At 54.6% G+C, this 14,523-nt stretch overlaps 3 protein-coding genes across 3 annotated transcripts; 2 read left to right on the forward strand and 1 right to left on the reverse strand.

Moving 5' to 3' along the window:
• Positions 1-3,869: 3,869 nt before the first annotated feature.
• Positions 3,870-4,817, reverse strand: CCOS01_01042 (uncharacterized protein; the record flags this gene model as incomplete). Its single annotated transcript, XM_060449238.1, has 1 exon — positions 3,870-4,817. The coding sequence occupies one exon, from the start codon at positions 4,815-4,817 to the stop codon at positions 3,870-3,872; it is 948 nt and encodes a 315-aa protein (XP_060320676.1).
• Positions 4,818-11,874: 7,057 nt separating this feature from the next.
• Positions 11,875-12,363, forward strand: CCOS01_01043 (uncharacterized protein; the record flags this gene model as incomplete). The annotated part of the gene is made up of 1 exon (XM_060449239.1): positions 11,875-12,363. The coding sequence occupies one exon, from the start codon at positions 11,875-11,877 to the stop codon at positions 12,361-12,363; it is 489 nt and encodes a 162-aa protein (XP_060320677.1).
• A 205-nt stretch (positions 12,364-12,568) lies between these two features.
• Positions 12,569-13,624, forward strand: CCOS01_01044 (uncharacterized protein; the record flags this gene model as incomplete). Its single annotated transcript, XM_060449240.1, has 1 exon — positions 12,569-13,624. One exon carries the CDS (start codon positions 12,569-12,571, stop codon positions 13,622-13,624), a length of 1,056 nt encoding a protein of 351 aa, XP_060320678.1.
• Between the last annotated feature and the right edge of the window lie 899 nt (positions 13,625-14,523).

Raw genomic sequence — 14,523 nt, forward strand, 5'->3', positions numbered from 1 at the left:
TGATTTGCGGCTGTTATTAGTTTGTCGCGGACCCCATACTTGGTGGTAACCTGGAGCTTAACGCCCCGTTTTGTGCAACATGCGGGTCGTAGTCACCTGGCAGGAATTGCTCTGCGCCGTCTTCACTGATTTCTTCCAACCCAAAGCTGTCTTCGTATTTGACGTGAAAGCCTGGTGACTTATGGAAGAAGAGGAGGTACCCCTCATGGTGTCGTCCGCCATGCCAGAGATACCCCTGGCCCTGTATCCGTACAATACGTTTTATCTTGGGTTGATAAGACTTAGAGGATCGAAGCAGTGTGTATTGAAATAGCTTAGGTCGGCAGTGAAGTTGGGGCATCAGACGTGAGCGTTCAAGATCGATCAGATACCAGCGGAGTTGACCATGCGTGCGTGCTTTCTTGTCTGGTTCACATCCGGATCAAATACCTAGGTAGACGGCCCAGCACCGGGTCTTCGTATGTAGTGTACATACGGATAATGCATTGGGCGGGGGTCAAGGCTCGTCAATCGTGCGCGATTAAGGAAAATTGCATGCTGATCATCTCGCGGAAGCAAGTTTGGCTTTTGTCTATCCAGCCACGCCCCTAAGTGACCTGGTGCACGAAACCAAATATGGTCGAACAGACTTCCGCCGACTGACAAGGAGTAGGATCGCTGGCCTTCAGTATCCTTACGAACTTGGTCCCGGTACATGATGCGCAGGTAAGGAGAGACGGCTGCTGTCCGAAGGGCACCGACCTCCTCGAGAAATCGGGAGACCTCTGGTATCAAGGAAGCGTATCCGTGTCGTCGTCTTAAATCGAGAGAGCTTCAATCAGCCACGCGTCCTTGTGGCGCGGGTGGGCACAGCACAGAGCTGACAGCCATAATTCTAGCAACCCCGAGAATGTGGCTGGGAAAGTGAGCCTGCCTTATCTTGATCACCGCTTCGTATTGGTGCACGAGCGAGAGCGTGACGGCGAGGATTTCCAACCTTCGTTAAGTCGTTAACTGAAAGGCGGCCGTGAAAGGGACGAAGCGTGCCCGTATGTGAACGCTTGAAAGGGAATGTGGGCTATGAGTTGTGATACCTACGGATAGTCAGTATCGAACCATCGACGGAGACGCGGGAAACAAATCGGCGTAAGCCCGACTCGGTCGAGTCTTTGGCAAAGTGCACTGTTGATGCGCAGTGTTGGGCGGAAGATGATGAGTCGGTGACAAGACACGCCGATGCTGGAGGACAACTTCTGTGACAAGTCTAAGTGGCACACGGATCGTAGCCGTGTGATCCGGCCATTGGGAATGGCAGGGCTCAATGGCTCAGACTTTGAAAAGGTCTCGCCTGGCTGTGATCACCCTTGAATAACACGGTAGTGTGCTCCATACTGTGTTGGGCCTTGAACGTTGGTAGGATGAAGGCGCAGACGTACTGTGTAAGTAGCCAGATAGGTAGATGAGTCGAAAGTCTTGGCCAATGTGGCTTCCAACGATGAGGTGGTAGGCCCAGGGTGTCTAAGTGAGTGATATATTCCACTGAAGATCATGCTGTCCTAGGCAGGCCGCAGGCGCATGTGCGCAGAAAGTGTTGCATTAGGTTTCAAGGTCTCCAGGGCCCACGGCATAACCCTTATGAAGTTTGTGAAGCGAGGGAATCAGTGACCAGCCGGACGTCAGCAGCGGAATGTTGGCAGTAGCGCTTTGGGTATATCCGTTTGGATTGAGAGACATGTATAGGTGCAGTTGGTACTTGGCGGCATACAAGCTAATTCTGATTAGCCGTCTCCGCGCAGACGTCTACCGGTATCTCAGTGGTGCAGGGATGTCGCTTCAGCAGGGCTCGCCTTGCTGATCTGAAAAGTTGGCTGACACTAGACTACTAGCCTTTGGATGGGCATACAAGGTAGAGGATACTTGCTCACTGCTTACAGGGTAAGCCAAGTGACAGGGAGTTGTGACCGCGAGGCTATTCTGTTACCGGGTTGTTGCACCTACCTGATATTCGCACGCGGTGGGTGAAGGCGGCACCGTGCCGCCATAAACACCATTGATGAAGAGACTATTGTCCGTACCTCTGTCCGTAAGCTTCGAACCATCGCTAGTGAATCGTATTTGGCTCCGTTTCGGGGAACGTTAGGGAGATGGATGGATGTTGAAGAGATCTCGCCTCTTCAGGCAGGTGGTCCATGAACCTTGAAGGCTAAGGTACTGAGCCAGGGCGTCAACTTTCGAATGACCGAGGCGCTGTTCAAATGCCTACCTTACCTGATGTTAAGAACACCACCGAAACAAGCCCTGCTCGCGCCTCCTACTGCCGGAAAAAGGTTGAGTGGGCAGCGAGCCAGGACGATTGGTGTCGTTGCTAATTACGTGGCAGAGAAGCGACGCATACAATGGTTTGGTCGTAAGCCAGGACAGGGCCACGGGGTTTGATGAGTACTGAGTAGTGCAGACTGTACGGAGTACAGAGTGTTGCCAAGGCTCCACAGATGATTCAACCAGGTCTGCAATAGCTCACCGGGTATCGGGAAGCTTCTGGGATGTCAAATGTGCATCGACGAGGCCTAAATTGGATGAGAATGGCAGGCACGCGGCACGATGCTTTCATACGACGTGACGGCGTGATGCAGAACGTCGAAACCGAGCATTGCTGTCCATTGGCCCAATGATGCAACCAATCAAGCGGATGGAACGTTCCCAAGACTCAGCAGCAGCCGAAGGATTGAAATGGGTGACGTGGTGGTAGCAGGGGCAAGTTTCCCTGGATCATTCGCCAGGCATGAGATCTAGGTACACAGGCGAAGGTGAGGGTGTGAGGGCGACAAGATAATTGGGCGGCAAACACTGCGCAACGCTTGCTTATGTTAACGCAAAATAATACCCAAGCACCGTCTGTCCTGGGGGATCCGTCTGATGGGAGCAGAAAGACTTCAGCCGGGAAACGCGAGGGATCCGTTGCCATCTGGGGAGGGGTGGAGGGCGTGTTCCGAGAAGTAGAACTTTGAACCGCTGTGGCATCGATAAGCCTTCGGTCACGTACCGTTAATGGCGTTTGGATGAAACGAAGATGGAAGGAAATCCAACGATGAAAGCGAGCGAGGCGACAACGAGGTCACGTGCGCAGTGTCTCGTGTGTTCTTGTGTGCGTGTGTGCGTCGCGAGTTCACGGGTCCCATCTCACACAGACCGCCGTGCTTGGGTGAATCCAGGGCGGCTAGACCCAGAATCCCAGACCATCTTTTGTATGTAGCCCGCAGAAGAATGGAAAACCTAGATGCGTATGCAGGCTGCAAGGTGCGGCCTGAGTGCACGCTGCAGCAGTGCAGCAGTTGCAGCCGCAGGACACGAAGAAGGCGGAGACCCTCAGTCAACCCCGGCCCCCTCCCGTTCTAAATTCTGATATTCCGATGAGACTTATTAGCACTCAAACACCCCAAACGCTGTTGGACCAGTCTTGTTGAAAGCCTAACAATCGGCAGGCTTGCGCGCTCCCCGGTGTTGTTGCCGCTTGATGCGCCGGCTGGAGTCTGGAGAGCGTGTCAGGGATACGTGTTGGCGGACTGTGGCACCCTGACAAAAAACCGAGACTAGAGTAGTCCATGTGCATACTTCGTACGAATACACACCAGAAATCAGGAGGGTCCAAACCGGACGCATATCTATATGCATCTGCGGTAATCAGGGCGGAGGAAATGCACACCTCCAGCGTAACCGGGCTGCAAGCAGTCAAGTGGAGAGAAGCGAGTTGATTCGGGGTTGTCGGGGTCGGCACGGCCATGATAGGCATACGTACGGGACGCATGTTGTAGAAGATATTTGCACGAATGTCAGGGCTACTCCTGCCGTGTCAGTCCTCAAGGGTTGCTGATCGAAAAACAAACATGGTTTCACCAAAGGATGAGGAGTGTAGGTAGGTTAGATGTACGGACGTCGCTGGCAATCCAGCAAGCACTTACTTCGTACACTGTCAACCACCGCCAATGTGCTAATGTGTCCGTAGTGGTGTAGCACCCCAAAGTACGGCCCAATACACGCCCAGGTGATTGCCCGATGGCTATGCCTAAAGTGAGACTGGAGTAAAGGGCGCCAGCCGCCAGGCGGACACTCATAGCTGGTGGGTTTGGCGGCTTGCCTGGAAAATTGGCAATGATGAGCAACAGAATGACTAAATAGACCAGTCCAGGCCGCCACTCCTGGAGGGAGCCCCTCGCGTCCGCTGTCCAAGTGGGCTTCCTGCTGGTCAGTGGTGAGAGGAATGCGAGCGTGAAATGGAGGCCTGTCCTGTAGGGTCTGTACCCACCGCGCCACAGTTCCGTATATCCGTACGTATTTCCTGGGTTGCGTTGGCCGAGGTGGCCCAGCGGAACAAGACGACAAAAGTTGACGGCGGCGAGGGATTCCACGACAGGAAGGCCGCAGGCGCACAGAGAAGGTGAGACAAAGAAACCACAGGTGGACGTCAGACGTTGTAACGATCGAGGGGAACTCCATGCTGTTGCCGCACGAGATTGGAGCAAGGCGAGGGAGCGAATGAGCGGACGCAAGCCAACGAGTCTTGCTGATCCATACCTACCAACGTGGTACCTTGGCCTGGAGTCCCTGTCAGTGCCTGTGCTTTGATGGTTGATGCGATTCAGCGCTTGCCGGGCAGTCCAGAGCAGGCTTTGGGTGGAATGGCATCTGCTGAAGCTGATCTCTAACCGCTGGACGTCCAAAGTGAGGAGTGACGTGGAAATTGGTCCTGGGGATTCGGGGAGTACCAGGGTGGCACGGTGGCAGGGCTTCTCCACCGATTGTAGCCACCGCTTTATCGATACCGTGGTTTCCCTGACCATAATCTCCTCTCGTGGAGCGGACAAGACCCCTCGATCTCGGATCACCTGCGGCCTGTCCACTTCAACCTTCTCGAAGCTGTCTGGGAACAGGGACTGGTGGGAACCCAAGAGCCAGAGCGGCTGCCAAAGCCTTGGGTGCAATGTCCGGAAGTTGCCTGGCTTGTCCAGCAACTAGAAAAGGTGTGAGGTACTCCGTAGTGCGCACCATCATAGACGAGCAGGCTGCAATCGACTCGTTGGGCCAACTGGACCGCATTTCTCGCACAGCCCGTAGTAATGCCCAGCTTGTGCCTGGCACCCAGCGCTCTCGTCCATGAGCTTGCCGGTGGTTATCCGGGTCTTCAGAAGACTTGGTAATTTGTTTCCAGATCGTGATGTACGAATAGGGTCGGCATGGCATTTCTGGTCTTCTGGTCGGCAGGCATTCTCGAGTGTGACCTCTGAAGTCTCGGAGCAAGGCTGGCCTCAAAAATTAGCAATGGCGAGTAAAACACCAATGGCTTAGCCCATCAGACCTTGAATGCGCGTCCATGTCATACGTCCGGACATCTTCAGATGGGAGGGAACGGCCTGAAGCACAGCCGCGGATGGAGGAGGTTGCTTGCTAGTCTTTCGGGGCGGGGCGTGAGGGGAGATCGGCTGGGGCCCATTTCTCAACTTCCCAGGGCAGCAGTCATGGGCTCGAGACATCGTGCCTGATACCACAGGAGACCTAGCCAAGGTGGAACAAGAGCTCGCTTCACAGGCCGTCGGCTTGCTCAAGGCTCCAAATGCCACCGATATTGGCCCAGTATTGGCGTCCACACACACCGCAAGGGGCGCAACATCCCCATGCCCCCCTTCTAAAAGGAAGCTCATACCCCTAGAAGGAAGGGTAGGCCGGCCTGGGGGTGTTGTCGGTGAGACTGGGTACCAGACGTACTGGCGTAGACAGGGGCAGAAGAAGCGCTGAAAGTTGGAACATGGCCTGGAGAAAAAAGATTACCGGCCTCCGCAGTAGAGACTGGGTAATGGGGTGCTGAGAAATGTGGTGGTGCATGGGTCCAAACTCTCCAATCGCGGGCTCGCCTCAGATGACGGGCGTCTCCATCTGTGGCATGGGCCATGGATAGACAAGTGACGGGCATGCAGATTGTTGGCGTGCGGTGGTGTATCCGTACAGACATCGTTAGTGGTACGTGGTGCCGAGTTACGTTAGCTGAAGTCTCTCTCGTTGGAACTTGGAGTCGACAAGCTCAAGTCTTGCGGGATGCATAAGTCTACCTCGCACTACATCAGGCTGGCTGACCTTATGCCTGAGGCTACATAATCCTTGTGTGTCTTTCTCTCTTTAGCCTTGAGTCAACAGCAAAGCAAGTGCCCCTTTACTCGTTGTGTTCATATTTTTGGGCACTATCTTTGCCTGAGGTTGCAATACCTTGCCTTCTCCTTTTGGGCGCCATCCTCCTGCACTACCTAAGGCCCCTTCCTACAATCTTTGTAAAGTATACATTCCAAGACATCAGGATGTGACTATGAAGCCAGGTACGGATACCTACCTACCTAGGCAACAGACTGAATTTGGCTCAGGTTCATCATCCATGGGCGGCTGTTCGAAATTTGACAGTACGTGCCGCTTGCTTACGGATACTTTCCCCAGCCATGGAAGTTCCGTCTTCGCTGTCCGGAAACTACCTTATGTGCCTACTGCGGTGCATCTTGGTCATTTTTGCCCGCAAACCTTCCTCCATAATTTGTGCCTGGGTATGGGGTGGGGGCCGTCAATAACTGCAGCCGCCTTTTGACTTCTGCTCGAGAGGAGAGGGGCGATTCCGTATCTTTTTTTTTTTTCTATTTGCTTTTTTTTTCTTCTTCCTTCCCTCTCTCCGCTCCGTATGCTAGTCACACAGTCTGCCGCAGCCCACTTTGACTTCACGGAAGTGACAAGCAATTACTCCGTAGACGCTAGACAATTAAGGCAAGTCAGGTCGCAGCACAAAACTTGCAAGTTACGGTCTCCAATTTGACTCCAACTATCCGTACGGAGTATGGAGACAGAGTGACAAAGATGCGTGCCTACCTTACTGCCTCGCCCTGGCCTGTGCCCCTGGATCCTTCTCTGGGTCCCTTCTTTCCGTCCTTGAGCCTCGTGTCTGGCCGCATGCCATGCCGTTTCTCGCCCTGTCTGTCTCTACTCTCCACGGAGTACGAAGTATGTACCTTACTGCGCATTGCGCTGTCAGGGCTCGAGAGCAGGCGCTGCCCTTGATTGATCCCGTCGTTGTGGTCCTGATCCTCTCAAACTCCCGTCCCTGTTGACGTTTGCTACTGTATCGCCCTACTACTGCGTATAGTGTCCCTACGAATCCACAAGCGGCAGCAGCGATGCTATATCTGTTGCGGAGCGGATGGGATAGGATTGAACTCCTTCTCATATTCCCGGGGGTTGGGGCTCCCTCCTTGGTAAAGGGGGGTGGTGTGGAAGGTTTCCACTACCTGGGTTTCCATTGATGTCTCACTATGTCCCAAGTATTGACTACCTTGTCGCGCATTCTTCCCGTCTCTCTTTCCTGACGAGTTACCGCACCTTCGTAACCTTCCTTCTTCTTCTTTCATCTTTTCTGAGGTACCTAACTTTGCTACGGAGGAAGGTACGCAGTACTGCCACTACTGCCATGAACCGCTCCTCGCCGGCTTGGCGTTTCTTACCTCAAGTGTCAACCCCCCCCCCCCCATCTTCCTTGTACCCTCTTCGCCTTTGCTCCTTTTGCTCTCTTCCAATCTATGGACATTGACTGTGCTCTGTCCACACAAGACACCATGCCCATGCCTGTGGAATTGGACCTTCGGCACCCTACAGCTCCCGCAACGCATACCACGCCCGGGTGGGACAGCTGACTCTTGTTTGAGGACTGGGCATGAAGGAGGGGCCAAGCTCGGAAAGAAAAAGCGGATGGCTGCGTACCGGTATACTTTGGTCCACAATGCAGTTGCCAGCTAAACAACCGGTACACAGTACTCTTCCGCCAAGCAGGCTGAGTGATGCCGCCCAACCATCTTCCATTCATCGACCAACTAACTGCCTTTGTTAGTTATTCCTCGGCCGCTGGCTGTGTGAGCGTCTTTAACATCCTCTTGCGTCGACATCCATGATCCATATCGGAGGTTTCGCAATCCCACGTTCCAATCTGCCGCCAATTTGCCCGGTCGAGAGTCGGACTGTCTTGCCAACACACTTTATGCCCGCACCCGCTTGCCGAAACCAAGAAACAGTCCATGCTCGCCTCCCTCATCTAGATAGACACGATCATGGATGGAACCTGCTGTGGAGGAACCATGATGGCTTGTCACCTCGACATCTCACTGGCTGAAGCCTGAAGCCTGAAGCCCCCGCGATGTCCGCGATGGGGATCTATCGACAGACCCGTCTACGGATACGCAACTTTTTTTTCTTCCTCTCTCATGACCGATGACACCCACGTTTACGACTCAAGCCTATGCTTGCATGACCTGGTCATCAAGACAATCTCGGCCGGACCACTTGGGGCTGATGAGCGTGATCAAAGCACGCCGCCTGCGTCTCCGGAAAGCATCAAAAAAACCATCAACTAATACCCACTCGCCATTCACTGCAACAACACGGCCCATGGCTTTCGGGCTGCCACCACTCTATTCCTGTCCAGGACATGCGCATCCACCGCCTCCGATTAATTCATAGTCCTCGTCACGCTCAGCTTGCACAACACAAGACTCAAGCGGATGCATCCCAAAATTCAGCGTACTCCGTACGGATTCCTCACCAAGAAAGTCTGAGCGAAACAATGAGACTAGCCCATAGGCTGTCCTGCCTGGCGGACGGAGTGTTGCCAATTAAGCTGTCCCCTTGGAATGAGATAACCTGCGGCAACTCTTTCAAATCGGCTGACTAGCTTTTGGCTTGTTTCTTCGCAGTTGTTTTGACACCTACCTGGGTGTCCGTACGTGTACAAACCGTGCTCTCCATTCCGTCTGTTGTTGACGCTCGGAAGAAGAGCCAAGAAGGCGACACGTTACTCACGACATCCACACCTAAATACCAAAGCCGCAACTCTCACCTACATGCTACGCTCGATTAGGTACCTAACAAAACCCGTACCGCCTCTCGCCGCTGTCTCCGCAAACCATCTTCCAGAGTCCAGGGCCAAGGGGTGTATGGATAGAACTGCAAACCAACACTGTCGGTTGAGCGAGATCTGTGATCCGCTCCCATCCGTCCCACCTACCATCCTTTTGGAAAGCGGCTTGTCAGTCGACGCTCACACACCCTCTTGGCAAACGCCCCATTTTGACCGCAAGGATGGCTGCAAACAATCAACGTTCCGTTTCGTACCTTGAGCTGTCGCTCAACAGGGCTTGAAATCGTCCCTGTATGGACTCCGCATGCACGTCCTCCTACCGGTAGACTATTGCACGCGCATCCGTACGATCTCTCACGGCCAATGCCGATGCCCAGCAAGGAACTACAGTCCTTCTCTTACGGATACATGGTAGTCTTGTCTGGTAGACGCCAAAAGCATGGTCTGGTCGGCAGACGTGAGTCAAACAAATACCACAAATCCGATTTGGAACCCGTCTACTCGTATACTGCGTACGGCATTGGGGAAGTGATCGAAGCATACATCGCATCATAGCCTGCAAAGTTTCTGCCGACAACCTACCTGGCAGCCGGCTTGCTTTCTCGAACAAGTACGTACTGCCCGACCAGGGGTTCCCTTATGCGGAGCCATCTCCGTGCTTCTCTCAAAGTTCTTCTGCGCCCTGAGACCAAGACCCCGATGGAGATCGTGGATTTTCAGAAGTCTGTGCTTTCCGCATGTTATTTTTTTCTTTCTTCTTTTGCCTTGGATCTTTCTAAACGGAGTATTGACCGTACGATGGTTAGAAAGTTTTCCGCTCCGTTTTAAAGACAACGACTCAACGATGCTTCCTAGTGCAGCAAGGACCAGACGAATCTTTGTCTCATTTCCACGATGTTGCCAGTCATCAGCCGGCTCGGTACCAGAAGCGCATGCCGTGGTCGCACTGCAAGTTCCTCCTTTCCAAGTTAGCAGACAGGAGGGTCTATTGATCACACTCACACCACTGTAGGTATGCGTACGGACATTGTGTCTTCAGTTATCAATAGTAGGCAGCTAGGTAATTGGCACTTTCCCGGAAACCACCAAAACATGTAAAGGCAAACCGCAAGATGCACATCCCCATCTTCACATACCAGCGTCCCCGTGCTAGGGGCCTAAGTGGGAGGGAAGGCTTGAGGCTTGGAGCCTTAGAGGGATGACGGTCATGGATTTATGGTCCCAGGAGCGGGTGTCTCTCCCCTTGGGTTCCATACCTAGATCCCCGAAGGGCTAGCACTGCAACGCCCCTTCTCATCCGACCCGCCAGTTCGAACTACCTAGGCGTACCGGGGTGTTTCCATCCTCGATGGCGGCTTGTGACTGGTCAGACGGTGACGGGACTTGAACGACTCAATGCAATAAGTTCACCCCCAGGGTCAAGGGGATAAGACCTGCCGCGACGCCGCGTGTGGTTTCCCTTGGACCCCTTCTCAACTTTTGGGTCCCTGGAAGGGAGGCGGCACACTCTTCTCTGGTGGCACTACTTCGTCGTGTACGAATACCCAGCGCTGTGTGGTCCGTAGGTGGTGCCGGTGGTATCCGTACTTTGTATCCCTGCCCCAGAGCAGCAACCTGGAAGGTATCCGTACCGCAGTCCAGTCGTGTTGCACGAGACGCAAGCAGGGATAGCATCTCTCACAGAGTCCCAGACTCCGACCTGGCGGCGTGAGCGCCTGGGCCGAGCGGTTCTTTCTGGGGCCAAGGACATTCCATCCATCTTCTCTTTGGTTTCCTTGCGTCCTTGACCGCCCGCCGCTCGTGAAGCCCCCCCTTCTAATGGACCATGATCCATCTCTGGGGCTGCTGCAGTAAGTACTTGGGTACCGGGAAGTGCTAGACTCTCTCCTCTCAGTCTTGAGTCTTCCCTCCCAAGACCTGACTTCCCAAGACCCAGCCATTTGCCCAGAATCAGAATCAGATGCCCTGTCCTGACCCCCCTTGGCCCCCTGGCCTGTGCCTGCTCACCCGTTGACCAGAACGATACCTTGCGTGCCGTTGTCCCTCAGGCACTTTGTCTTGGTCATACATTTCGAACCTTGCATCCCGCCATGGCACTGCAGTCACAGTCGGTTTGGCATGGCGCGGTGCGAGGTGGAGGGAACGTAGGCAGTACGTACTCTGTCGCCAGGGGCTGTCCAATGTCCCATCTCAGGTGCCTTCTGTTACCCAAACAATGAAGACGCGACGCTCACTCAGTCAGTCAGTCACTCCTTCACTCCTCACTCAGACGGCACCCACCGAGTCCTCAGTCCTGGCCAGCACACAGCGTCCTGTGGCATTGGTACCGCAACCTGGTTTGCTCCACACTCCATTCATCCACCCACCGCCGACGCTCCCTCCCTAGCACAGTAATCCCATCCGTCCATCCATTCAACCATCCATCCCTCCTCCAGAGAGTCCAGAGTCTGGTGGGTGAGTGTCCACTCGTGCCCATACACACGCTACGGTGTGCCAGAGAGGCCAGGGCCACACAATCTAGGCTAGAGTACCAGGGCAGCGAGACCAGCGAGGCGAGGCAATCAACCACTTATCCACTTCCGCATCCACATCCACACCCACCGCTGCTTTGCCCACACGCACACCAGCGCTATCGACAAGTCTGTCCCATGCTTCACTCCTCCCAGACTCCCAGTGCCTCCCTCCTCTTCCTCTCCTCCCCCCATATGGACGCGCCCCCCCCCCCCCCCCCCCCCCCCCGCCCCCCCCCCCCCCCCCGCACCTCACCACCCCCCCCCCATCCACCCCCCCCCCCACCCCCCCCCGCCCCCCCCCCCCTCCCCCCCCCCCCCCCCTTGGGCGCCCCCCCCCCCCCCCCCGGCGGTCGTGGAGTACCTACTCTAAGAGGTACCTCAAGCCCCAAAGGGAATCAGCCGCCTCGTCTGCTTCGACTCTGAAATGCACGACGCTCCGAGGTGAGATCCATGCTCAACCAATATGACGCAGCCCGCTGGCCGCCCCCCTTACCATCTAGTGTACCTAGAATCCCAGACACCTTCTTCGTTCCCATACTATGCAGTCCGCACTCACCTCAGTTACGGAGCACACACCCATACCGGTACCCCATGCGCTCACACGAAGAAAGACGGAAACAGTACGTACCACCCCTGGCCAGCCACGCCTGGGACGCCTGCCGCCTGCGCTGGCTGCGCGGATACCTCCCATCAACATCCCATCCTCCACCCATGCAAGCAACCCGCGCTCGCAGCCTTTTGGTACGAAGTACACACACACACACATGCCAAACCGTTCATGGTCTGAATTACTTGTTGGCCCACTTCGCACCCTTGGGCGACTTGCTCCTCTATGTACGGATACTGGAGCTAAGGTTTGATTTTATCCTTCAAGACCGATCTAGTATCACCCATGTCTTTTCTCGCTACTGTAATCCCTTGGGCCTTTTGGGACCATGACCTCTTGTCCATACATAGCCTGGGCTGAGTCCGTCCTTTCCATATCACGTATATCATCATCATCTACCGCATGTCCTACGACTAGGAACTCTTAGTTAAGAAACAAACAACCCGCAACCTCTCCCATCTTCATTCACCATCTCTATTTACCACAACATAACATTTGTCTGGCACCTACTACACACACACACATACACTAAACAAGATGATGCCCACACTTATGGGAGGCGTTCTTCCTGGGCCCGTTCCCACACCCTATCACACCGACACCTTTCTGGACGACTTGTCGAGACAAATGGCCATCTCCCAGGCTTCACGGAGACTATCTCGAGGCTCCAACGGACAACGCAATGCAGGAGCCATGCGTGTAGCCAAGCCCACCAGCGCCAGCAACAGCCCGAGATCAGCAGCAGCCATGCAGGCAAGGAGGAGGACTGTGGTGAACGATGGAAACCTGGCGAGGCGGAGGCAGCAGCCCATGGACCAAGTCCCGATGCCCGACTATGGATCTCAGTCACGACCGAGTCGTCCCCTCAGCTGGCACCCTTCGACCTTTCAACAACAGAAGATGGCCGTCCCTCAGAGCATGGCACAATACCCATTCCCTCCTGTCACGTCGGCATATGACACGGACAGCTACCACGTATACCAGCAATTCCCACCAACACCGGCAGCCTACTCGTGCAACACCTCACCTGTTGCCTCATTCTCCCCTTTGTCACTCCCTTTTGGAGGATATGATGGGTCCAACTACCTGCCTGTCGAGGGCTGGAACGTGCCTCCTCAAGCACCACCGGCCTACGTCTCTTCAGACAACACTGGCTACGCTGAGCCTTTCCCAACTCTACCAACTACGCTCCCGGATCTTACGCCGTCTTCCACCTCGACACAATGGAATTCGCACCATGTGCACGGCTTCACTAGCACTTCTCCGCCCACCCCCGAAACGCTGCCGCAGGCCCAGCAGCCCCAACCTATCGTCCCGAATGAGGACACTATCCCTTATCAACCCCTCGACGAGCCTGAGGAGGAGGGAGAGATCCTTGTGGGCATGGGACTCTATGACGCTCCCGACAAGTATGATCAGGACCCGCAACTCGACACATCTCGCTCTGCCATGTCCTCGCTGCTGGGCGTTTCTTTCCGCCCTCTGGAGGGTACGGGTAAGGGCCTGAAGCTTGAGGAGTCGTGGCAGCCTCCTGAGAGCGATGACGAGGATGAGGATGAGCAGGACGATGCTGATGGCGAAGACTCGGATTAATGACACGACCAAAAGGAAAAGGACAACTCTCACACATTACAACACCAGCGCAAGCGTTTGATGATTTTACGACGAAACCCTGTAGACTTTGTATGATATCAAGAAGATGTACCATCAAGAATCGGGCTTGGGGGATCTTTGGGGACCGCAAAGACGGAGCATCACTATGCATGCTCCTCATGTCAAAGAAGCGAGGAAGATGAATGGAAAGGCAAAATACCCAAAGATAGAAGCATGGGCCAAATTTGTGGCCCTGGCGTCACAAAAGGCAAAGGCCCATGAAAAGCGCCTAGATAGAAACTATCAAAAACGCGTAAAGCGAAAAACGGAACATATACCCGCACTCTGCATAGTCCCTTCGCCCTCCAATGTGATTCCTAGAATCAAAGTAATAGCTGCCGCTTAGTTGATAATCACAAACTTGCAACAGCTGCACCAACACGGCCAACACGACCACGAGGATTACATGGTGACAGAGGCGCCGGATGGAATGGAATTTGGAAGTGCAATCGTCAACGCGGACACTAAAAATAAGCGAAAAAGAGGCTCCCGAATGGCACCCCTGTCGAGGCATGGCATGAGCTGCATGTGGGTCTGAGTCTCCCCTGTCACATTTTGTCAGTTGTCCAATCAGCCGAGAGAAATAGCTCCCCGCCCCCGCCGTTCTGGCCAGCCCTGCCGGGTCAAAACACCCCGCCCGTGGCCCCTAGAAATTTTCTTTGGTGACCTCACCGCAGCCCAGTTGCACACCCAGCCACCTCCCTCCCTCTCCCCTCCCGTCCTCTCCTTTCCCACCGTACTGTGCGAGGTTATCCGTACGAATACCGAGCGTGCACCTCCATCTCTTTGCTGCCCGTCTCTGACTACGCAGTATGTGTGGCGAGTGAACCTTCCATCAG

Source organism: Colletotrichum costaricense, assembly GCF_030867565.1.
Source record: "Colletotrichum costaricense strain IMI 309622 chromosome Unknown Scaffold_1.1, whole genome shotgun sequence".
NCBI classification, from domain to species: Eukaryota; Fungi; Ascomycota; class Sordariomycetes; order Glomerellales; family Glomerellaceae; genus Colletotrichum; species Colletotrichum costaricense.